Source organism: Mastigoproctus giganteus, chromosome 6 (assembly GCF_048544385.1).
Source record: "Mastigoproctus giganteus isolate SK-2022 chromosome 6, ASM4854438v1, whole genome shotgun sequence".
In the NCBI taxonomy this organism is placed as follows: domain Eukaryota; kingdom Metazoa; phylum Arthropoda; class Arachnida; order Uropygi; family Thelyphonidae; genus Mastigoproctus; species Mastigoproctus giganteus.
Genome location: NC_143580.1, coordinates 22,004,727 through 22,031,813, shown reverse-complemented (window position 1 = coordinate 22,031,813; position 27,087 = coordinate 22,004,727). Strand labels below are relative to the sequence as shown.

General features: G+C 36.3%; 1 protein-coding gene across 1 annotated transcript in view; it reads right to left on the bottom strand.

Moving 5' to 3' along the window:
* Positions 1–26,110, bottom strand: part of Dus1 (Dihydrouridine synthase 1) — a 60,223-nt gene extending 34,113 nt beyond the window's left edge. The window contains exons 1-4 of the mRNA XM_090375018.1: positions 25,895–26,110; positions 13,904–14,063; positions 2,921–3,033; positions 2,596–2,678 (exon numbers count right to left, since the gene is read on the bottom strand). Coding sequence (XP_090231144.1) covers positions 2,596–2,678; positions 2,921–3,033; positions 13,904–14,063; positions 25,895–26,056 — 518 coding nt within the window. The 5' untranslated portion in view covers positions 26,057–26,110. The remainder of the gene's footprint in view (positions 1–2,595; positions 2,679–2,920; positions 3,034–13,903; positions 14,064–25,894) is intronic.
* Positions 26,111–27,087: the final 977 nt, after the last annotated feature.

The following is a 27,087-nucleotide window of genomic DNA, read 5'->3' as shown; positions in this document are numbered from 1 at the left end:
TTTGCTGCCTAATCCATGTGTTTCTCTTCTTATCTAACAGCCCGATTCCCAATATAACTCGTTCCATTCTTCGCTGTGTAGTTCTCAGCTTCTCTTCCATTCTTTTTGTGAGTGCCCAAGTTTCACTTCCATAAGTCATGGTGGGGAGTATACATTGGTTCATTATTTTACATTTCAGACAAACTGGGATATTGCTCTTCGGTATGTGACTATATTTCCTGAATGCTATCCATCCAAAATTTATTCTTCTCTTGACTTCCAGCCATTTATCATTATTACAGCTAATAACTTTTCCCAGATAAGTATATGACTCCATCTTTTCAATTATTGCTCCTTCAATCATTATTTCCCTTTCTGTGGCATACTTGTTCATCATTACTTTTGTTTTAGCCATATTCATCTTCAGTCCAAAATCCTTACTAACTGTGCATAACTGACTAAGATTTTCCTCTAATTCTTTGGGATCATGGCTTATGACCACAATGTCATCTGCAAATCGTAAATGGTTTAAGTACTCTCCGTTCACACTGACTCCTCTCTGCGACCAGTCTAATCTTCTGAAAGCTTCTTCAAGGGCAGCAGTAAACAGCTTCGGAGATAGTGTCTCTTTGTCGAACTCCTTTCTCGATTTTAAATTTCCTACTGTCTTTGTCTAATCTAATTGTTGTTATTTGGTTTTTAGGAGCATTAGCAACTAAGGCATTATTGCTCCGGGAATATGCGGTGGTCATTCCCTGACCTTTCCGCATCCTCCGTATATGGTGGTGACGGGCTTGAACTCCGGTCTAATCAAGAAGCGTGTGCTACGCACTGCTGCTCCTTCCCACCTGGCTACGGAGGCGCCCTCTTTGTCTAGTCTAATAAAGGAGGTAGCATTCTCATATATTTTCTTCAAAATCATAATATGTGGGGTATCTATGCCTTGTCTTTCCAGTGCCCGAAACATTGCCTTATGCTGTATGGAGTGAAATGCCTTTTCATAATCCACAAATGCCAGGCATAATGGTGTTTTATATTCATTTGCTTTCTCCATTAGCTGTGATATTACGTGAAGGTGATCCATAGTTGAGAATCCTGTCCTAAAGCCAGCTTGCTCTTTTGGTTGATTCTCATAAGTATTCTTTCTAATCTGTTAGTAATGACCCTTGTGAACAACTTGTAGATGTGGGATAACAAGCTAATTGGTCTATAATTTCCAATTTCTGATTTATCTCCTTTCTTATGCAGCAAAACTATGATTGCATTATTCCACTGCTTAGGCATCACACCTTTTCTAATGCATTTGTGAAGAGCCTTGCCAGTTTTTGTGTTATGTATATGTAAATGTTTATTATTTATATACTACTTATAAACAAATGAAAAAAATATATTAAATACTTGTAGCAATATTGGTCAGGATAATGAGCCAATATGATAGATAGACTGAGGCAGAATCACATCTTACCCAATTTTTTGATAGTTTATTGAAATACTGAACTATAGAAAAAAATTACATAAACATTTAAAAAGCACATGTGCTTTTATCAATTTCTCTCCATAGACAACTTTTCCACAATATGTTAATACATGAATTCTGGTCATCCTCAAAACAACATTAAGATCCATTCAGCCTGCCTGTAAAATCAACTCATCACTCCATGCAGTATTTCTACAGGTATATTATATATTTTTGTATCTAAACTATATTCATACATGAATTCTGAATGAAATTTGAATTTTGGAATGAAAATTCATATGCATGACTATGTTGTATTGTGTCTTTTCACTAAACAGTAATGCCTGTGTCAAGTCTTACTGTAACTACATTAATTTATGCTTTGTCATTATGCAAGCAGAAGTTAAGCAAAAGAATAAGGTCTCTAAAGTAATGGAAGTACAGCCAACAATTTTGGTGAAATTCAATTGATGTAATTTAGCAGTAGGTCAGGTATAGGTTCTTGCATGACAGTAATAAAATGTTAAAATCAAAAGGTAAAAAAATAAATAAAATAAAATAAAAAAAAATCCCAGCTATTATTCAGTTTATCATTTAAAACTAATAAACAAAGTAAGTAAATGCTTTTAAAATGCATTCAAGAAGTTTTGCTTCAAAATTAAATTAAATAAGAATACCCATCTGTCTCTGTTTCACCATAATAATATCTCATTGGGATAATTTTGCCTCATGGTGACACTTAAAATCAATCTGTGTGCACCGTCTGGCACAGGTATCATAGACTGCCACTCTCTGATTAAACCTATCAAAGCACAAGTGGAAGTTCTTGGATGAAAAAAAAAAAAAAAAAAAAATTCTGCTGTTAAAATTTTTTTAACAGCAGAATTATATAAAAAACTAGTTACATTTTCAGTGTTATTAAAATATCATCAACATTTTGCGCGTTGGATTAGGATATAAATTTCAGAAAAAAGAGAAAAACGAAAAAATGTTAATTATAAATGCTAACATCATCACCTTTCAATAACATTCGGAAATTTGAAAATCATACCTTATGGTTTTGAATGGCATATCTGTTAAAAATATAGTACAGTTTCAATATATCTAATGAAATTCAACAAACTGATATAATTCAATGATTCAATAAAACAAAAACTTACTTAACAGCTTTGATGTAATCCCAATTTGCAACTCCTGTTGAAGGCCCTTTCTGTTCTTTAGTTCTTCCATGAACTGTTAACAACTGTAATTTATGTTATACATCAGTATCCATCATGTTAACTTTATCAAATGTTTTATACATAAATGAAAAGAATAAACTGCAATATCAGGATTTTCAATAATAGAAAGCCCTTCAATAACATGGTGATAATCATCATTTACTATACAACTGGCCAACTTATGAAAAAAAAAAAAAAAAAAAAAACCTTTAAAGAAGTGGGTTTTCAATACTTTATACATAAGACCCCAGAATCATTAACTTACTTGGCATCCTGCAGCTTCCAGCATCTGAGCATACTGAACAGTTCTCTCAATTTCAGGAAATACTCGAATTTTACAAGTAATAGGAATGTCCACCTCAGATCTGACTTTATTAACTATGAAAACAGAAAATCAGAATGGAGAAATCAGTTTTAGTTCTGAATCACAAAATATGATTTCTGTAACTTGTCAACTAACTTGGGCCATACACTGTATAAGACAATCATTAATACTTTCAATAATTTAACAGTCAATTAAAAAGATGCTGTATGCAGTTTATATTGCTTTTTTTTTAAAATAAACAATATAAAGGAATGATTTTGGAATTAATTAGCACAGTAGACTTCACAAAATAACCTATCAACAGAAAACATTCAATATGTACACCATTGGTGTCTACTATGCCTAAAGTATTAGCAGTGATTCCTGCATGACAAAGAATGCTGAAACACCATGTGCAGAAAAGCACATGAAGTGTGTGGGGGGGGATACTTTCCACAAGTATTTCAAATAACCTGTAGAGATGCACTCATGTGTTGTCTAAGAAAGAGTAAAGATGCTGTTAGCATTTAGTTTGCTTAACCCTTTTGAAGCCTTAAGCTCCAATTAAGTCATCATGCAAATGCCTAGTTTCCAGATGATGCAATATTTACATACAGAACCCTAGTCTTTCTTAATAAGAATATCATTTTATGATCACAACTAATTGTGCTGCTCTTCTCTGAACACTTTTCAAAAAATTTTTGAAATCTGTTCACAGTATTCAAGATGTAGCATAACCATTGCTTTATACAATTAGATATTTCCTGACTTTATCCTTAATGGCAAAATTCCTGTATATTATTGACAGAGCTTCATAAGTTTGCACTGTTCACTGAACTATATGATGGAACTGAACAAATAGTCTTTTTCCTAGAGGTAATTGTATCAACTACCTTGAGTTTGATGCTACCAAGCTGGTATTTTAAATCTGGAATTACTGTCATCCATATGCAGTACCTTGCATTTATCAATGTTAATTAACCTCATTTGACATTTTTCAGCCTATCTGCACAGTTAGTCATGAAGTACATACCCTGATTAATGTCAGCAACTGCCCAGTCCCACTTTTTATATCATCAAACTTGGGACATTAAACTTGAAATAATTAACATTATTATCATTAATAATTAAAATTAAAAGCAGTAAAGAGTCAAACACCGGTAAAGATTCAATATAGGGTACGGCCAACCAAAATGGCGACGAGGAAAGGAAGGGGAAAAGCAGTGATTGACGGGTTTTGACTCCACCCACTCACTGCGTTCCCCCTCCTCTCCTCTCCTCGCCCGGCGGAGGCGAAGTGACACGCAGATGGCACGTGGCACAGCAACGAAAGTGAAAGCTGAAAACAAAGGATAAAAGCGAAAATCAGAAAAATCCACATACAAAAATACACGTTTCTACGAGTTCGCGAAATGTCACGTGACATTTGAATTTCAGAAAACTAACCGTTTTCTCGACCGCAGGTAATACAGCACAACGTAAAATTCGCCAGGGAATTGCAAAAAAGAGTATTTCGCGAGCATTAATTAACAACGAGAATTGCGGATGCACGTGAACAACAGAAATGGTTATGATGATTTTTTTTAAAAAAAAGGTTGTTTACTATCCGATTTCACCAGCATTAACAATGAAAATTTGAAGATTTTCATGAACATTTTTTTCAAAAAAAAGGTTGTTTACTATCCGATTTCACCAGCATTAACAATGAAAATTTGGGATGCACATCATCAGAAAAGCTAAAAAAACAAAGAATACATACCTAAAACAAAGGAATTCACACCTGCACTCAACGTGGCAGCACTACAAATCACAGCTGCACCCAACGTGGCTGAACTACAAATCACAGCTGCACCCAACGTGGCTGAACTAGAAATAAAATCACGAGGAACCACAGAAATGGGGGGAATTAGGAATTACTAATCAGCCAATTAGAAGGCTCAGAAGAGGAGGAAAGTGGCCACGTCACTTTCATCAGCCGACATTTCAAATTAAATTTAATTTTTTTTTTTCTGGGGGCTCTGCCCCCAGACCCCCGTCAATGTGGGGGCTCAGCCCCCACACCCCCGGGATTATTCAGCCGTTTAAGTATTATTTTTTTTTTAAATTTTTTCTTTTTAATAACGATGATTAAACCACGTGATTAATTACGATGATTAAACCGCAACCACGTGACATCAAAACGTGATATCAATATCGCGTGCCACGCACTGTGACACGGGTGACACGCACTTCGTGGCACCGGTGTCAGTTGTGATCTTGAGGACGTAATTGACTCCGCCCACTGGGTGGAGCCGTCTGCCTTCATTCTCTTCATTCTCATTGGCTGTACCCGCAACTGAATCTCAACCCAAACACCAAACTCTTGGGTGACATTCATAACATTAGGCTATGAAATGCAGTGGCTCCTACTTAACCATACTTTTATACATAATAGTAACTTGTCTCTAATGTCACATTGTTCCACAAAAATAACTTATGTGGAATTGTATCAAAAGCTTTACTGTAATATAAGTACAGTGTCCAGTCAAAACATTATGACCATCCCTGTGTTTTAACAAATGGATGTTTCGTCCCTACCTAATGCCACATGTGTCATGGTAAGAAACAGTAAATGTGATAGTGCAGGTTGCATTCTTGCATGACAAAAGGTGCTGAAAGACCATGCAAAGAAAAGCAATCCTCTCACAGCTGATGAACTGTGTAGGGGATAGTTTCCACACGTATTTCAAATAACCCACAAAGATGCCCTTGCGTTTTTTAAGAAAAGGTAACGACCCCATTAGCATTTAGTCCATATGAAATATTTGAACAACATGGGTAAGGAATATGATCTGACAGACTTCGAAAATGGAATGATTGTTGGGTACTGGTTGAAGGGTAGCAGTATTACAGAAACTGCAAATCTTGTGGGCTGTTGTGGAGTGCTGTAGTTAAAATGTTCCAAGAGTGGATCGTTAGTGGAGAGCAGCAGTAGTAGCTGGGATGGCAGGCACACACACATCTCATTGATGGTCGTCAATGTCGGCCATCCCACCTTGTGCAGAAAATGGTGGAATGGCTGACCATGGACTTTAACCAGGGGATGGCAGATGGCCAGCGGTGTTTCTACAACCACAACCCAACAAACTCTTCTCTGTATGGGCCCACTGAGTAGGTGCCTGGTCATGGTACCCATGCTTACAGCTACTCATCACCAATGACACCTAAAGTTTGCATCTCAATGGTGTTGTTGGACCACTTGAATCATGTCTTTTCCAATGAATGTCCTGCTAATGCCATGTGAACAGTAAAGGATAAGATGACAAACTGTGGAGCGGAATCTCTACAAATCCTGGTCCAATAGTAACAGGCAGGTGGCAGCATTGTTTAAGTATGGGGGGATGTTTTCCTGGGAATCTCTTGGTGCCCTCATATCCCTAGACTGCACTCAATGCTAAAAACTATCCATCCATTTTGGCTGATCAGATACTTCCTTTCACAGTGACTGTCTTCCCAGATGGCAGGTTGTTCCACCAGAATAATGCACCCTGCCAGTACTGTTTGAGAGTGGTTCACTGATCAGCATTAAAATTGAGCTGGGGGATTTACAAGGCCCCATTAGGCTTTGTAAACCCCCCCAGCTCAAATACATCTTTCCACATTACAGCACATTCCGACAGAAGCAATGCAGAATCGATTCCCTCCTTTTTTTTTTTTTTTTTTTGGTAGTTTGTTGGCGCATAGGCTTCTGTGGCCATAATGCACCTCCCAAGGTTTTTGCAGTACTTTGATCCAAGCCCAAGGCGGGAATTGAACCCGCGACCTTTGGGTTGCCAGACAGGCATTTTACCCACCCGGCTAGCCCGGTCGGCGATTCCACCTCTGCTTATGACTGTCATTAAACATTTGTCTGTGTAGCTCATCTCTATAAAAACAGACCATTCGGTTAAAAAAGCACAGGCCATGCTGTGAAAAATTCTACCTCATGAGCCTTGCACAATCTCTCCAGGGTCACCATCTCTCCCCATGGGCCTCTGCTAAATTCCAGACATTTTCAAATTCAGCCAACCTAACTCTATCATCTTTTTCTCAACATCACCTCATATGTATGAAGTAAAGTCTCAGATTGCCTATGCTTAATATCATTAATACTTACATGTACAACAATAGCGCTAACTTTTGTCCTACCCTGATCTTATTCCAACCATCCTCATTAAGTTAAATAAAATTCTCCATTTCCCCAATAACAGTCACCAAGAATAACTACCTCTTGTAGGATCAGTACTTCCTGCTCTTGTTGATCCTACCATTCAGCAGATAATTAAAACTGAATCAATCCTGTACATTAATTATATCAAAAAATATAAGCAATTTAAACTGAAGCATCTTTTATGTTTGACTGTAAAACTTAATATCATTAACAAAGATTAGTAGTTCAACCTTAAAGCTTTTTTTTTAAGACAGAGAGACAGAGAGAGAGAGAGAGAGAGAGAGAGAGAGAGAGAGAGAGAGAGAAAGAATAAGATGTTTCAGGAATATATAAAGTAGGAATAAATATATATTTTTTATACCAAAAGGATTGGAACACAGAGAAAATACAGGGGATAATTGGTTCCAGAAAATTCCACTTAAAACGGGAACCAAATTTTCGTAATGTTTATTATTTAAATAAATTAAACAGGCATAATATTTTAAGAATTTAAGATTCTATATCTATATAATATTGGCGTAGATACACCACAGACACTCTTAAAGAAAAGCTACAGCAGTAGTGTGAAAGGCATCATTTCATCGTATCTCATATTGTGCTCATCCTTCACAATGAGTTGCCCATGTATTGCACTATCTCGAATAAGTAATGCTTCACTAATAGAGAAGACTGTTGTTACTTATTCTCGGTGGGCACCCACCCAGGCATCACCATTTCAAAGCTAGTTGGCTTTTCATCGGTTGGTGAACCGGTGCTGTCTGGGTGGGTGCCCACCGAGAATAAGTAACAAGTCTACTCTATTAGTGAAGCATTACTTATTCGAGATAGTGCAATACATGGTAACTCATTGTAAAGGATGGAGAAACGTTGCCTATTTGGGGGATTTATAGTGATTTAGTTCAGTCAGTGAGTGGGAGTAACTGTCCCTTTCTTCTTTCGACGGCATTTCTTCCTCTTCTACTATCACTTTCCAACACCTTTTTGCTTTCCTAAGTCTAATAGGAATAGTATGTGGATAACAGAGTTTCTTATCCCATACCATTTTGCAAGCAGTGCCCACCAAGAATTAGTAACAATAGTCTTCTCTAAGTGAAGCGTTATTTATTTAAGGTAGTGCTTGCTTGTTTGTTTGTTTGTTTGTTATTTGGTTTTTAGGAGCATTAGCAACTAAGGCCATATTGCTCCGGGATATGCTATGGTCATTCCCTGACCTTTCCGCATCCTCCGTATTTGGTGGTGACGGGCTCGAACCCCGGTCTAATCAAGAAGTGTCAAGGTAGTGCAATACATGGAAACTCGTTGTGAAGGATGAGCACAATATGAGATAGAGATGAAATGATGCCTTTCACATTACTACCATAGTTTTTCTTTAAGAGTTGTCTATGGTGTATCTACACTGATATTATATAGTAATGTTTATTATGTACTTGTATATAGTAAAAAAATGGATGAAGAAACTGAAAAATGAGAAAATTATTTTATTAGACATTTTTTATTATAATATGTTGACAACAACTGTAAGGTTAAGTAAAGTTTATTGAAGTTACACTATTTTCCAGTTATACGAATAAAGAATGAATCCAGGGTTATTTTTTTTTTTTTTCGGTATTTTTTCAGATAAAATTGTGTGGTAGCATTTAGTTTATGTCTTTAACTTTGCACATAACCTTTGTTACATGATCATGAAGAAGATCATTCTTACAAAAATATTCAAGTGCTTGGTCAATTTTCTCAATGAAAAAAGCTTTAATTCTTTTATTATCAAATCCTTGTAACTGTGGGAACTCGGATACTGGGGACCCCCTGTATAATCATTTTACAAATTAAATTTTAATACATTGTAGAACCTCTATTTGCCTGTAATACAGCAGATATAGTCTTCATGAAATGCATTCTACCAATTTATGGCAGATGGTAGAAATATTCTTTTAGTAGGAGAGTTGTTAATTAACAAATGAAGTTGGTTCATTGAAAAGGCCTCTGGAGTCAGGAACTCTGTAATTCTTCTGTAATGCTACAAAATAAGACTGACTCAAATCTGTAAAATGTCTTTATTATGATAATATAAAATAAAATATATGCATACTGTATAATAAAACAAAACAAAATAAAATAAATGTTGTAGAACAAGAATAAAATACAATAAAATATATAAAATTAAAAGCAATGAAAGTTGTTTAAAATCACTAGAACCACTAACACAGGAGCATTCGGCAGCAGTGGCTGCCTTCATCAGCTATAGTGGTTGCAGGATGACTGACAATCTATATGTACCACATACGTCTCAGCAGGTCTGCGACATGAACTATGGCGTCTGTGCACGGTTCACTTCTCGTGCATTGTAACCAAAAAGTGGACGGGCCACTCTAAACCATTAGTCTCTACGTAGGATAAGGGCTTCAAAGAGTGGATGAATGCAACAGCCCTTATCCCTATTAAGACTGTAGCGCTCAGACAAACATATTCTTAAACTCTCCAGCCATTTCCAAAATGATGGCCAAAGCTACCCGGATCTCGGATGAATATAAACAAAAGCCAGTGAACAAATATAATAGATTAAGAGAAGAAGAGAGGGGGGAAAGTAATGTAATCACTGGAGGCGAGTTCATTCATAACCTGAGTGATAAGGAGTTAACAAATGAACAGATAGAATTATTAAATCTAGGCCCCAATTTCAGTTTAATCCCTCGTAGGCTCCCCATAGCAGACATTGCAATGGGTATAGAGAGGGCTGTGGCCAATTTTCCTGAGGTCACAGCTAATGAGATCCGGATTAGGACATTGTGCACATTAGGTTCAGCCCACAAAGCCACTTCCAATTTAACAGTTGCACAAAGAAAAGCATTAAGAGAATTAAAACAAGTTGATAATATTGTAATACTACGTGTAGAAGGGTAGATCTACGGTAAAGTTGAACAAAGACAACTATCAGGAAAAGGCCCTTAGTTTACTGAACGGCAGGTCTACGTATAAGATCATTCGTAGAAATCCCCTGGGTGGACTAGAACGAATTAATAAGTTGGTCCAGAGTTGGCTTAAGGCAGGAAAAATATCTGAGGAGGTTTCCTGGAGGTTGCATGCATCGGGGCTGTCACTTAACTAAATTTTATGGTCTGCCTAAAGTGCACAAGGCTAGGGTACCTCTCAGACCCATTGTGTAGTTTATTGGCAGTCCAATGCATGCACAATCCAGATTTCTGGCTGAACTTGTACTCCCCGTAGTAGGACACTCAGATCATATTACTAAAAACAGCAGGGAATTTGTACAGCTCGTCCGTGCTCAAGAGGTAGAAGAGGGTGAGATTATGGCATCCTTTGATGTCGTTTCTTTGTTCACATATATACCTGTTGAATACGGCTTGGATTGTGTGGGGAATGCTTTGAGTAGGGATGGTACTTTGAAAAATAGGACAGCCCTAAGTGGTGAAGATATTTGTGAAGCTATTGGCTTATGTTTATCTAGTACCACTATGTTATTTCAAAAGGTTATGTACCAGCAGGTTCAGGGAGTGGCCATGGGGTTTACCTATTAGTGCAATTATAGCCAACTTAGCCATGGAAGAATTTGAAGATAGGATGTTGGGGAGCTCTAGTCCTCCCCCATTATGTGCATGGAAGAGATACATTGATGACATGTTCATGGTGATACAAAGAGGACACAAAATAGAAATACTTGATTGGTTGAATAGCAGTTCGCCTTATATTCGGTTTACTTCGGAGGTTGAGCGGGGGAAGGGGGCTTCCATTCCTAGACGTGTGTGTACACAGAGAAGGCCGACACTTGAAAACTAAGGTTTACAGAAAACCAATGTGTCTGAGCTAATACACACACTTCAAAACAGCTGAGGCCAGTTGCCACAAAATTAGTGTGGTTAAGGCCTTAATGGAAAGGGTAGGGTCCCACTGCTCCTCGTCTGAAGAGAGAGAGAGAGAGAGGCAAAGAGATTAAACATGTTACAGCGGACTTGTAACGTGCGGTTACACCCAGAGCACCATTGAGAGGTGTTTAAGAGGTATAAACAACATTCGCAGTGATGCTTTTACACCTGTTTCCACCGCATATATCCCCTACTATCCGGGCATTTCGGAACCCATTTCCCATATCTTACATTCGTGTAAGATACACTGTGTGCAGCTGCCAGATCGGAGGCTGTACACAGTAGCATCTGCAACTAAAGATCCTATTGCAGGTAATGACACTAGTGTGGTCATATATGAAATTGAGTGTCCTGATTGTGGGGGAAACGAAACGCAGACTGTGGGATCGCCTGGAGGAACACGATAGAGCCCTTAAGACTGCAAATTACGGAGGTTTGGAACATGCCTGGGAAACTGGCATGGCATTACTGCTAAAGAAGCCGTGATCGTGGATAAGGCAAATGGCTTTTGGAACCGGAAATGGCTGGAGAATTTAAGAATATGTTCATCCGAGTGCTACAGTCTTTAATAGGGATAAGGGCTTGTTTGTTTGTTTGTTATTTGGTTTTTAGGAGCATTAGCAACTGAGGCCATATTGCTCCGGGATATGCGGTGGTCATTCCCCGACCTTTCCGTATCCTCTGTATTTGGTGGATCACGGGCTCGAACCCCGGTCTAATCAAGAAGCGTGTGTTATGCACTGCTGCTCCTTTCCAACTGGCTACAGAGGTGCCTAGGGATAAGGGCTGTCGCATTCATCCACTCTTTAAAGCTCTTATCCTACAAAGAGATGAACGGTTTAGAGTGGCCCGTCCACTTTCCGGTTCCAATGTACGAGAAGCGAACCATGCACAAACGCCATAGTTAATGTCGCAGACCTGCTGAGACGTATGTGGTACATATAGATTGTCGGTATATCAAGAATTAAACATATTTATATTTTTAATTCATTTCTTTAACTGGACAGTTATTATTATAATCATACCCAGAAATTTAATTACAGTAGGTAGTAGTTAGTTATCCAATGTAATAGCAACAATTAACTTTATTCAATTTTACAGTACACTGAAAAACAAAGTCAATTAAATATAGATATAAAACCACTATAGCTGATGAAGGTGGCCGCTGCTGCCGAAAGTTCCTGTGTTAGTGGTTCTGGCAATTTTAAACAACTTTTATCGCTTTTATTTTATAATTTTATTGTATTTTATTCTTGTTATACAACATTTATTTTATTTCGTTTTAATATACAGTTATACGATCAGTACGCGTGTATTTTATTTTATATTATCATAATATGTTGTTTGTTTGTTATTTAGTTTTTAGGAGCATTAGCTATTATTATTTGGTTTTTAGGAGCATTAGCAACTAAGGCCATATTGCCCTGGGATATGCAGTGGTCATTTCCTGACCTTTCCGCATCCTCCGTATTTGGTGGTCACGGACTCGAACCCCGGTTTAATCAAGAAGTGTGTGCTATGCACTGCTGCTCCTGCCCACCTGGCTACGGAGGTGCCAGGAGCATTAGAAACTAAGGCTATATTGCTACGGGGATATGCGGTGGTCATTCCCTGACCTTTCTGCATCCTCCATATTTGGCGGTCACAGGCAAGAACTCCGGTCTAATCAAGAAGCATGTGCTATGCACTGCTGCTCCTGCCCACCTGGCCTTATCATAATAAAGACATTTTACAGATTCGAGTCAGTGTTATTTAATAACATTACAGATGAATTATAAGTTAAGTTGGTCTTCATGGATTAGCCCTTACATATCACTAAGGAGGCTGATTCTACAGTGTTGCATTATCTTCCCCAAACCAATTCATTGCATATACCAGGCTTCGGGACAGAGAGCACTGTCCTGCTTGAAATTGTAAGGTAAGAACGCTACCGGCAATATAAATGTTGGTAGCATTCTTACTCCTTCTTGGATGACACACATAAAGGGATAAATTTAAATCGAAAAAGGATAGTTGCATGAAGATGTGTGAAAATTTCAGCCAGAGGGTAACTGATTTTTTGAAAAATATTCCATTTGGTGTGGAAGTGAGTAGTTTGAATAAATAATGTGGGTAGTTTTTTTTTTTTGGCTGAATGTAAAGACATTTTACAGATTCGAGTCAGTGTTATTTAATAACATTACAGATGAATTATAAGTTAATTCATCCCACTCCTCTTGTAAAAATGCCCCATAATGTCCTCGACTGGCAATTGATTGTGGGCAGCCAAGGTTTAAATCAACAGCCTCACAGCAGCCTTTTGCAGCATTAAACATATTTAGTCATTTCCAGCATTATTAAGGATGTCAGAATGTCATTCCTTCTGCAAGGTAGACAACTGAAACCACTGCAAAAACCACTGGTCAGATCATAAGACTGCTAACACAGTGTTTTACAGATGAGCTGACGAAACCTTTTCCAAAATATTCTACAAGTTCTTCTATCGAATGAAAAACAAGATTTATTGGGATTCATATCTCCCTCCTCTGCAGGTGGTTAACTCCACTGAAAGTGCACTGACACTTGTTTCTGTGCATTAACTTTCATGATGAAATGTTTGTAGACAGAGCTTGTCCACAGATGTATTCTTCTATAGTATTTTCCATGTATATTATTCTGTGATCAATACGTCTGAAATTAGCAAGATTTAAGACCTACAAGAAAAGAGTGTGGTTAGGTTTCAAGAATTATCAAGTGTTTTGTTTGTGATAGGCAAGGCGTAGTCTTAAGAAATTTTCTGTAAATGGTCAGCAACATGCAAAGTCATAAAATGGTGAGGTCTTAATACATTTTAAACTATAATAATTCAAAAAACTAAATAAATAAATAACTGTTTACCCATTTTATACAAGAGATCCCACTCCTCTTGTAAAAATGCCCCATAATGTCCTCGACGGGCAATTGATTGTGGGCAGCCAAGGTTTAAATCAACAGCCTCACAGCAGCCTTTTGCCAAATGGGCAGCCTCAACTAGAGTGCCTGGATCATTTGCACAAAACTAACAATGCAAAATAAGATAAAAAGTAAAATTTAAATTTATAAAACATTTCAATAATTAAAAAAAAATGCAGCATTAAACATATTTATATTTTTAATTAATTTCTTTAACTGGATAGTTATTATTATAAACATACTCAGAAATTTAATTACAGTAGGTAGCAGTTAGTTATCCGATGTAATAGCAACAATTAACGTTATTAAATTTTACAGTACACTGAAAAACAAAGTCAATGAAATATAGATATAAAAGTAAAAGCGTAGCTTTCCAGCACATTCATCTATGTTCGTACAATTGGCATATTTTAAATCATACATTAAAAAAACGGCAACTGTATTACTTACTAACCCAGTAGGAAAAAAGGGCTATGAATTAAGAAATCAAACATTACAAAAATGCATTAAATACAAACAATGTTTAACAGGCAAGAAGAAATTAATTTCAAACCCAAAAAAAAAAAATTTCTTGAAGAAAACTTTTTAGCACTGGAAAAGACTGTACAGTATTCACTGTTTACACTGGATCAAAAGTGACCACTAGAAACACTGATATACTTATGAAAACTATCCTTTGCCCAGCTGCTCCCATTAAAGTATCAGTTACTTAGGCAAGTGTATTTAGCATTCAGCCAAAAAAAAAAAAAAACCACACCCTTCTCATTTCACCCATCCACTCACTCCAACTGTTGGTCTAGTTCTGCTTTGGATCTATTTAAGCTATCAACCACCCGCTGGCTAAAGGCAAACTTCCGCACATCTATTCTACAACTGTCTTTCCTCAATTTGAATTTATGCCCTCTCACGCGATTATTCTGAGCAAGAGGAAGAATCCCATCAGCATTGAGCATGCTCAAACCATTCAAAGCTTTATACACCTCAATCAGATCACCTCGCAGGTGCCTAGTCTCCAGATACCGTAATTTGCAAAATTTAAGCCTTTCTTTGTAAGAGCAACCCTTTGTTCCATTCGCTAATCTTGTTGCCCTTCTCTGTACTTGTTCCAACAGCTCTACATCATTCTTAAAATGAGGCCCCTAGACCTGTATACAGTACTCAAGGTGTGGCCTGACCATTGCCTTATACAAGGGGATAATCACCTCCTTATCCCTGCTAAAAAAATTCCTGTATATCAGGGGTGGCCAACGAGTCGATCGCGGATTTAATTTCGGTCAATCACGACGAATTTTAAATATACAGTCATCCCTCGATTTGTGCACCTTGTGCAATGTAATTTTTGAGATGGTAGATCGTGGTACATTTTGAAGGAAAAAAGTAGATCACATCACAAATTAAGTAGGCCACTCCTGCTGTATATAATTGACAAGACACCATGTGCTACAACTTGCAGACCATCTACACTGCTCAGAAAACTTCATATCTGCCTGCACAATTACCCCCAGTTCCTTTTCACTCTCTACCGGTGTCAGTGTATACCACATAGTCGATACATTACTCTGGGGTTACTACTTCCCATATGCAGTACTTTACATTTGTCAATGTTAAACTTCAGTTCCCATCTGCTCAACTTTTCTAGACCATGTTGAAGCAGCGTACTGTCGTATTGATGATATACCATCATCAATATCATTAATGAATACAGAAAACAACAATGGACCCAACACTGAACCCTGGGGGACCACTAATAACATTAGTCCAAGAAGAGCAGTGTCCATTGATTACCACTCTCTGTCTTCTCCCACTCAACCATCCCTTTATCCATAGCAGCAATTTGCCTCCAATACTACACTGCTCCAATTTGTGCAGCAGTCTTCCATGTGCAACAGTACCAAAAGCCAAATATATGATTTAAATTGTAATGTCCATAAATATCCAAACCCATCCATCCATTAAGATATCCAAAAAAGATCAAAGCTGGTTAAAAACACAGAGGTGTTGCATTCACCTTAAAACAGAAATTGGATATTTGTAAAAGACTAGAAATTGTTACTTTTGAGAAGCCAAGGTCGTGCAAAAGGAGTATGATCTTGGTTTTTCAACAATTTATGATACAAAAGCTCAATTGGTGACAAGTTTACAATGCTAAGTGTAGAAAAAAGTATTTTAAAATTAAACCAAAGGAAAGAAACTACAGTATGACTAAGTAGTTAAATTTCTTAGTGTGACTAAAAAATTTAACTACACATTACAGCATTTTGTTGTATCACCTATAAAAGTAATGCTCATCCGACTGGAAAACCCATGCATCCGGCAATCCCCACAGATGTCAGATAATCAGGCTTTTATTGTATTTAAATATAAGTAAATATATATATATATATATGTGGGACCTCAATATGTGAAATTCTAATATTTAGTGATTTCTGAACAACCTAAAAACAAACTCTCAGAGATCGTGCTAACTCAATTAAGTAGTGAACATTTTGGAAATCAATGAGAAAGGAAAAGAGGCATTCAGGTTCTTACTAGTGATATCAAGGATAAAACACAAATGTGAATTAAATATAAAAGCATTCCCTAACCAGCTTATATTAGTCTCTTGATGTGATTATGATTTTCCTATCTCTCAAAAATAAAACTATCCTTAGACAGACTACAACCTATAGAAGACAGACACAATCTATAAAAATACAACAGGATGAACCAATATTCATAGCTTCAGTAACTACATGGATATTGTTTTATACAACAAAATAAAAACAATGTCAAAGTTTGCAGCTACTGTCATAATTCCATCTGACTATAATGGAGACCTTGACCATTACTGGCAAAAACCCACAATGTAACAATGCCAAAAAAAACCTAAGCATAAATATGCTTTCCACAATCTAGTAGCAGCTATCTTCCTCCTCCTGAATGGAGACACTTAGGGAAAACATTCACAAGACTGATTCAAATTTATAGACAGGGGCAGAAAGATTATGAGTACATAGAGCCACATAATATTGTGGTCAAATTCAGCATAGTCTCCTTTCACCAGGCAAAGTTGCCAGCAGAATGGAAACCTCTTGATGCTGGTCACAATTCAATATATTGTTATCATGGCCAATCACGTTTGGCTGCAACATTTTAAATGCCTTTCACTTTGTTGTTGTGGTCCTCCTCAGAAGCTCAAAATGATGGTAATCACAGTAAAGGTTAAAATTGGACTACAGAGTGAGCAGGGAAGCACTTCCAGGCCCTCTAGGAGTGTGGTAACAACCATAGCCACTACACAGTTGTGTTTGTTGTCCTAAAAAAAAAAGCAAGCCACACCAGATCAGTTAAATAAAATTTTTAAATTTTATTATTATTAATTGCACAAAATAAGGTATACACACTGAGGTGATCATGATGTCTGGAACAACTGAAGGCACCACAGTGTGCACTGCCTCTCGTCCTGAAAAACAACTTTATTTGGCACACCAACTTTCACTACCAGCCAATCTCATATACAATAGCTGACCATTTATCAATGTATACTGACCCCTCTTTGTTCATATAGAACATTCTGTATTCACAGTTTACCAACAAGTTTGACCTCTGCACCCAGAAAAATTGTGGAGACAACAGTTAAAGAAATAATACAAGATCATCTTAATAGAAATGGAGTCATCACAGCATGGGTTTGTTACAATGGCCATCATGCCTGACTGAAATCTGAATCTGAAAAAAAGTCACAAAAATTCAAAAGAAACAAAATGCAAAGAATAATTTTGACATCATACACTTAGTTTCCAGTAAAGCCTTTGATACCGTACCACATGTATGACTTTTTGTATAAACTGCAGTGACGTTAAAGGATGGCTAAGTGGCAGAAATGACAAAGGGGCTTATAAATGGCCACAGCTCTTCATGGACTAACGAGATAAGTGTGATACCACAAGGTTGGTGTTGGATGCCTTTACTGTTTTTAATATTTATTAATGGTACTGACACAGGTACTTCAAGTTTGATGATGATACAAAGGTGGACAATAGTTAATTACAGTAATCAGGATATGCTACTTCAAGATCTAAGTAAACTAGGCACATCGGCCGAAAAATGGTAATTGAGGTTCAATACTGAAAAGTGCAAAGATTACTGATTTGCATCATTAAGCCCAGAATAGTGGTATCAAACTCAAAGTGGTGGAGTATGGGGTAATTGTACTATCCGACATTAAATTCTTTAAGCAATGCAAACAGGCTGAAGAGTTCATAGCATTCTGTCAATGATATACAGAAACTTTGCCAGTAGGGACAAAGAGGTGATTATCCCGAGGTTTTCAACATTTTTTTTTAATAATAGCACCCATAAGTAATTTATTTTATTTTGTGACACCCCACTCAATTTTCTACCTGTTAGATCCAACCCCAGGGGCTCACATCTGGTGAGTATGGGCTTGGCACACCCAGGGTCCTGAGCTGGATATCATCATTCTTCTCTTTCTTGGTGATTCCCTTTTGACTGACTGACTGACTCTCTCTCTCAGGGTAACTTGGGAATTTTTTTTTTGCTGGTGCAGCATAAGCCTCAGGCTTCCTTGCACCATATAGCTAATAATAATAATAATAATTTTCTCTCTCTGTGTATATATATATATATAATATTTAAAAAAAAATGTTATATGATAGTTATTATAATAATATAATTATAATTCATAATACAAATTATATATACTTATATAATAATTTTATTCTTTATATAGAGGTACTAAATAAACATCAATTATAGATTACCACAAAATTGAAAAGATACCGTACAATGGATCCGTACACCTTTTTATAATGAAATAAATATATAAATTTTAAAAAAATAAATAAGTTTAAATAACTTAAACCCAAATTATGTGGCACCCCTAGAATGTTGTTGCAGGACCTTAGAGTGCCGTGGCACTATGGTTGAAACCCACCGGATTATCCCACTACATAAGGTGATGATTAGAGCATATCTAGAATACTGTATACATATTTGAAAACAACATTTTAGGAAAGACAGATCTGTTGGAAATAGTGCAAAGCACAACAAGATTAGTTGTAGACACAAAAGGATATTTTTACCAAGACTGAGGTTCTGTAAATTATAGTCTCTCAAAACTACACATTTGTATTGTGAGCTAACTGATGTGTATAAGGTTTTTAAAGGGTTATGTACACTAAATGCAAATGGCATCTTTACTCTTTCTCAGATGACACAAATTTAAATTGAAAAAGGATGGGTGCAGAATAAATATGCAGAAATTTGCATTCACTGTTGGAATAAACTTCCACCTAGCATTGCAGAATGGGTAGTTGGAATAAATTAAAATGTTTGGACAAATTATTGGAGGGAATGAGCAAATAAAGTGCTCCCCCCCCCTTGGGTGGCGCTATATATGCTTTGCTTCCTTGCATCATGTTGCTAATACTAGTTTTTGTACACATCCAGTCATAATGATGAACAGTAAGACAAAATATATAAATGATAAAAAACAGTTTATTTTAATTTAAATCCTGATAAGGAATTAAAATCATCTTAATAAATCATTCAAAAACATTCTTGTACCAGATAGTTGATAAACACTACTCTCGACAATTTAAAAAAAAAAAATTAGATAAATTACTAGTGACTTTATAACAAAAAAAAGTTGAGTGAATAACAAAGTTTCAGTTGCTAAAAGGAAACTTCAATATTTTCAGTGTTGTATTCAATCATATGCCAAGAGACGAAGTAATACAAAACTGCAAAGATTTACATATTAAATTAACTGATAATCAGTTTGAAGAACCTGATATTGATGGTTTTCAGAATTAATCGATGAAATTAAAATTCTACAAATGAATTTGAAAAAATGACTATACTGCCCAAGATGTAAAATATATTGTGGAAAATAATTTGACATCAACACTTCCCAACATGTGTATTGCTATTTGCATATATTTTATATTGTTGTTGTTATTTGATTTTTAGGAGCATTAGCAACTAAGGCCATATTGCTCTGGGGATATGTGGTGGTCATTCCCTGACCTTTCCGCATCCTCCATATTTGGTGGTCACGGGCTCGAACCCCAGTCTAATCAAGAAGCGGGTGCTACGCACTGCTACTGCTCACCTGGCTATGGAGGTGCCATATTTTACATTATAGTTAGCATTGCCATGGGGCAAAGAACATTTCCTGAATTAAAACTAATATATAATATTATTTAAGATCAATGATAAGTAACGAATATATAAGCAGTCTGGCAATCATTTCAATTGCACGAGTTGCACAGTCAATTAAATGCAAAAAAATTAATAAAAAAAGCTTGCAATAGAAAGCGCTCGCAAAGTACATTTTATGTGAACCTGGAAAAGGACTGATTCTGCATTATTATACATTTCTATACTTTGTTATTTGTAAGATATTTTTTATATTTTGATATTTTATTTTACTTTACACTGTATTTTGGGTAAAACTTTGTAATGCTAAGTCTTGTATTTGAAACAAATAAATTATTCATTCAAAGACATTGTTCATATTATTTATTCTTTCATATATATTATAATTTATCATGAATTCATCCTTTTAAAAACTAAATTTATTTTTTATTTAATTATTATTAGGTATGTGAGCAATAATTCTATATGATTTTTTTTTTTTTTTGGTTTTTAGGAGCATTAGCAACTAAGGCCATATTGCTCCGGGATATGCGGTGGTCATTCCCTGACCTTTCCGCATCCTCCGTATTTGGTGGTGATGGGCTCGAACCCCAGTCTAATCAAGAAGTGTGTGCTACGCACTGCTGCTCCTTCCCACCTGGCTACGGAGGTGCCTTCTATATGATTACAAGCATTTTTGTTAAGTTTCATACCGCTTGCTTTGAAGTTTGTTGCTATAACCAACTTCTGTCAGCTGAAATTGTTCATCCCCCCATTTCAATTGCCAAATAAAAATTTATAAAATTAAACCAAATATCTACTAATTTTTACTAATATTTGAAATTTGAATTAATCTAAACTAATAATTTTGACAGCTGTCATAGTAATTATATATGGATGGGAACTTTACACAACATTCTCAATAATGCACTTTGTGGCAGTAGTTACTATAATTAATATTTTATTAGTAACATTCATTGTGAGGGGTGGCCATTTTTCTATTGCAGAAGGGTGGTCAATACCCTAAGAGCACCTCTAGTCATCATTGGTGTTGTTCTTTATATAGTGCACATACCTGCATGTTGTATGAACTGAAAACTCGGAATAATTATGTACATAAAACTACTTCCTCGGCCTGGGATCAGCTAACTAGCTCTGCCTGAAGAAACTTTCAATCTCCAAAAGATTCAAACAGAGACCTCTCCAAATTTGTGACAAGTGGTGAAACTATTATACTGTCATGGAGGGCAGTGAGATTATTATAAAAAAAATATTTGTTCAGAGGCTTAAGTAAAATGAAATTTACACATAAAATGCATGTATTTACATCTCATGCATTTCTGGTTAATAATTTTTTCCCAAATTTAAAAAAAAAAAAAAAAAAAAAAAATATATATATATATATATATATATATATATATATATTTTTTAAAAGTAATTGTAATAAAATATAAAGAACAATAATTTTTAATACGAAATGAATATCTAACATGCACGCACAAAATAAATGAGAGAGGGGGGGACAATACTCAACTCAAAAACCATGCAAAATTTTTGTCTAGATTCTAAATGTTCATAATTTCCAAATTTCGTTTTTGGGGCAGTTTCCGCAGATCACCACTCTAAAATCATGAAGAGATTGCTGAAATGCAATGATTTTTCTCAACCCTGAATCCCTGAATGCTTTAAATGAGTCAGATTCTGAAATATGTTTTTTTTTATATACCACTAATTATTATTAAACTAACAAACAAAACAATTAGCACAATGTGAAATATTCATTCGTTCATTCGTGTTAATGCTGATTCTCCAAAAACAATATCAAAATTACCATCTGTATTCCACAACTTGAATAGCTTCTCAGCAAGTCATCAAATATATTGTGGATCATGGGTTGACTACCCCCTATAACCTAGCACCATAGGTGCCCCGTGGGGGAGGGCATTGGCCACCCAAAGAACATTTTGTTTTACATTATTAATTATACTGTCATATGGTGATGCTTGTACAACTAACAAATGGAACATACAACCCCTCCCTCAAACAAAATTTCTTAGTTTGCAACTGCTTAGCAAACGGTTTGCCACCCTGTGCTTTCAAAGGAATTGAATATTTTCAATTTCTTTGAAAATAATGTTTGCAATTTTTTTTTTAAAGGAAAATTTTCTTCTTCATCCAGAGATGTTTTCTGAAATAGTGCACCAAACATTTTTCTTTGGGGAAGGATAAGGATCAGAGCCACTGCCTACACCAGGAGAAAATAAATTTTTATTTCTATTTTATTATTATTTATTTTTTTCATATTATTTTATTCAAGTCTCTTTGGGAGGGACTGAAGCTTACAGCCATTCCACTCACCTCCAACCAAGGGTGTGTCCCTGGTGTAAATAACCATTTTTCACCCATCGCCATTTCTTCTTACAGTCGAAGTGAAGGACGTGATTGCTTCGCCCTTAATACCTTATGTGACATGACGAGTTACTGGGAAGGCTATGTGACGAACAGGTCACATGAAGGACATGAACTGAGAAAAATAATCGCAGTTAGAAAGGAAAAAACAGTTACAGGGAAATGTCATGTTTTTAATACTTTCATTTGTCTAGTGAAAATATGTTAAGTTAGATTAGCAAAAGAAATGTGGATTTTTAATAGACTCGTTTTTGTCTAATGATAAAATGTCAAGTTAGTTTATGCCACTAATTCGAGCTGGACTGAAGCAAAAGGAGTGTGAGTTTTTTAATACAAGCCAGCAGGTGAGGTCAGTGGTTGAGATCATCCCATTGGTCAGGTGATTGTTTTTGTTTGTGCTTTTGGTGTTGATGTGGTTTCTTCACAATCTGAATTGTTTAGCAGTCGTAGTTGTACGACTTGTTAGTTTGAAATAATAACAGACGCCTGCAGAAAAAAAAAAAATTGTACTTTTTTATTAACTTATTGTCTTCTTTTTTGGCCTAACTCCAGTTTCTAGTACACCCTCCAAAATGGCGAGGAGAAGAAGGGGTAAAGCAATGATTGATGGGTGTGACTCCACCAAATCACTGCACTTCCCCTCTTCATTACAGGCAGATGTCATGTGACACCACGTCATTGTAGCGGCAACTGTGAAATTATCATTTAGCATTAGCAAAGGCACATGATGCAAGAAAGCAAGCTTATATAGCATCAGCCAAAAAAAAAAAAAACCCTTTTATTTCACCCATCCACTTGCTCCAAATGTTTGTCAAGTTCTGCCTTGAATCTATTTAAGCTATCAACTACGACAGATGGAAGTTTGTTCCACCAATCAACCACCCACTGGCTAAAGGCAAACTTCCGCACATCTATCTTATCTTACAACCGTCTTTCCTCAATTTGAATTTATGCCCTCTCAGGCGATTATTCTAATTTTAGTTTCATTGTTGTTGTGTGCTCGTGTTTGGTTATCATGCTGCATTATGCTGGTATCTTTTTTGTTTTGCTGCTGCCGTGTGTTACCATCACATTTTTTTTTGTTTTATTCCTTGTTCAATCCCAATGGAGAAAGTGACTGCAAAAATGCTGTTTGGTTTGGAAAGGGAGAGATGTAAGGCTGGTGGAACAGACTTCCATCCTTTGTTGTGGAAGTTTATTTAGGAAGTTTATTTACTTAAATTTATTTAGGCTTTAAATTTATTTGTTTATTTGGACTTAAATTTATTTGGAACGAATGGAGGGGTGAAATGGGAGTGTTTTTTTTTTTTTTTTTTGGCTGATACTGCATAAGCTTGCTTTCTTGCATCATATGCCTCTACTAACTAATGCTAAGGCTGTGATTAAATGGTGTATTTTTTTTTTTTTTTTTTTATGTGAACCCCAAACACGAGAGGTATTAGAACCTATAGTACTTAGTACCGTGCTTGGGTTAGGTTGAAGGAGAAGTATGGGGGAAGGGGAATGCCGGAAACTTTGCTCTAGAGACTAAACATGGGTTTCACCACTTCAAGCCTCCAATAAGCAAAGTGGTGGTATTTCACCGGTTGATGAAAGCCATCTACCACGTATGAGGCATGCCAGGAATGATGAGAGGTGGAATCGTCTAGTAATGTTCGGTCACAAAAGTGGGGGTTAGGGGGTGGCAGCTCCATCAAAAACTTTTTAAAAATAGATATTTTTGTAGACATTTTGTGCATTAACAAAGAGCAATTTCATTGTTAATGCACGTGGAATTGTCCAGTGATGTATGATCACAAAAGTGGGGGTTGGGGGAATGGCAGCCCACCAAAAAAAAAAAAAAAGCTTTCTTTTGATGTGCATCACCAATTCTCACTGTTAATGCTTATGAAATCATCTAGTAATGTGCAGGTGAGAAGAATCACTAGTTGCACATGGTGTGAATTTTTGTTACTTGTTTTTAAAAAAATTGCCATTTTGCTGTTTCTTTTTCATTTCAGCTCTGACATATTGTGTTCCCCGAATAACGTGAATTTTGGTTACTTGATTTTTAAAAAAAATTGTTGTTTTGCCATTAGTTTTTCTTCATTTTCAGCTCCGACATATTGTTATGTCACGTGACACCTGTCACGCACAGTCGGAGAGGAGAAGGGGAATGCAGTGTGGGCAGAGTCAACTCATCAATCACTGCTTTCACTCCTCTTCCCCTTGCCGCCATTTTGTAAGGCTACCATAAACTGGAGTTTTACCTTTTATATTGCTCCTTTGTTTCTAATTGCAACCATTTTTCTCAGTTCAGGTCTGTCACGTGACAGGCTTGATGACACCGAGGGTTACCCTATTCTAAATTTTACTAAAAAGAAAAAAAAAAAAAAAAAAAAAACAATAGTGACTTCATAGTTTGCTGCTAACTTTTTTATTTTGATTATTATTCTGATGAACTAACACACTTGTAATAAATGTTCTATCTTAATAAAATAATAAAGTTAAAAATAAAGTTAATAAAAGTTAATAAATGTTCTATCTTAGCCTGATAAAAAATAAAAGTTACTGTATTATATCCCATTTGACCATGGATGTCACATGTGGATCAAACTTCACATCGTTGTTCTGCAAAATTTCATCTAAATCTCAGATATGAGATTTAGATGAAATTTTCATTCATTCTTCATTCTTCTCTTCCTTGGTAATTCCCTTCTACTTCTGACTCTTGTTCTCTCTCTCAGGGTGGTAGTAGTAGTGGCATGTGATGCAAGAAAGCAAGTGTATGAGCTTATGCAGCATCAGCCAAAAAAAAAAAAAATTTACAGAACAATTCCCTCTAAATGTCTGTCCAGTTCCTCCTTAAATTTATTTAACCTATCAACTTCCACAACGACAGATGGAAGTTTGTTCCAGCAATTAAGTTTGGAACAAAATTGCTGGAAGTTTGTTCCAGCAATTTGTTCCACCCGCTGGCCAAAGGCAAATTTCCGCACATCTATTCTATGTCTTTCCTCAATTTGAATTTATGCCCCCTTAAACTCAAAAATTTCTTTTTGGTTGGTGCAACAAAAGCCTCAGGCTTCCTTGCACCATATGGCTAGTGATGATAACAACATGAAACGAGCGGACGACCGTATTCGGGCAATAGTTGCAGCTGTGATCAGCCGCGACTGGGAAACAAATACTATTACTGCGCAACCTTTTTCTGGTAGTGGGAAGAAGCGACATTTTGTTTGCATCTCAGTGTTCAAATACCTTGAACAATGCTCTATATATGTCAGTAATTACTAATTTTCTTATATCAACTTTATGGACACCCCTTACATATCCCTCTTACTTTTAAATTCATGGCGACGCAGCTGTTTGATTATGTACAATACTGATGATAGTACTTTTTTTTACCTGAACAATTAGAGGATGATCCTCTTCACAGGACATTAGATTTTCCCTTCTGTATCGAGCATCTTTAACAAATACGGATGCATGTAGCATCGGAGTATAACACAAATGGGCTCCATACCGCCGACTGAGAAGTCTCCAAGCCAATTCACTTTGGTCAACCATTGGCGCCACGACAAAGCGTGCACCATTCAGTTTAGTTTTCCAAAATTCATAACATGTCGGTGATACCACAGGAGCCATTTTCGTTTTTTTTTTTTTTTTAATATATTTTATAACTATTAACTTTAGGCAAGATTAACTTTCATAATAGTATATATCGACAAGCTAATACAACGTTTACAAAAACCCTTGCACCACATAACCCAGAAGTCTCAATCTTATCAAATTCACACGCGGCGAAATAAATATTGACTTCACTGCCCTCTATAAAACATAAATGAAATTGTAGCTCGTTGATAGAAGGCACCGACCAACCTGTTTGAAATAAAAAAAAAAAAAAAAAAAAAAAGACCATTCCACGTGCTTTTATTTCTTTCTCTGTCTTCGAATAAATAGAACTTCCAAAAGGGAAGTATTTTTCTATTTATTTAAAACGAGGCATCAGATCCCTGACAATTGTTTCGACAGCACCGCCATCCGATCAAAAACAAATGGGCACTGGTCAGTGCAAATAAAGGGTTAATCTGAAGCACAGAAATCATTTCCTCACGAATTACTAAAGGGATTACAGGCACTCTGCCATCCAATTAGCATAGTGAATCAAGGACTAGAAATAGAGGGCAAAAAAAAAAAAAAAAAAAAAAAAGATGGGGCACTACCAGTTCCATTACGTTCAGAGCTGGTGTGAATTGATGGAACTAAGTGTTGAGTCTATCTTTTTATATCTACATAAATAAGTCTTTCATCTAGTTCTGAAGAGAAGTTTCAACATTGGATAGAAGTGTCTTTTCAGGACTATATGTAAGTTTTATTTACTTACACCTATATAATAGATGGAAGCTTTATTTATGTACCAAAGTGGCAGGAGTGCTGTGACTCGGGGAAGAACTGAGGACGGGCGATTCTCCAATGCATCACAGCCTAAACAAATGTGCAACTTGTGAAATGTTTGCCGAACTCTCTGGAACGAAACATGATCTAGCCAATCAGGATGTCTTCGTGTGTGCCAGGTGCAGAGAGTGTCTAGAAATTAG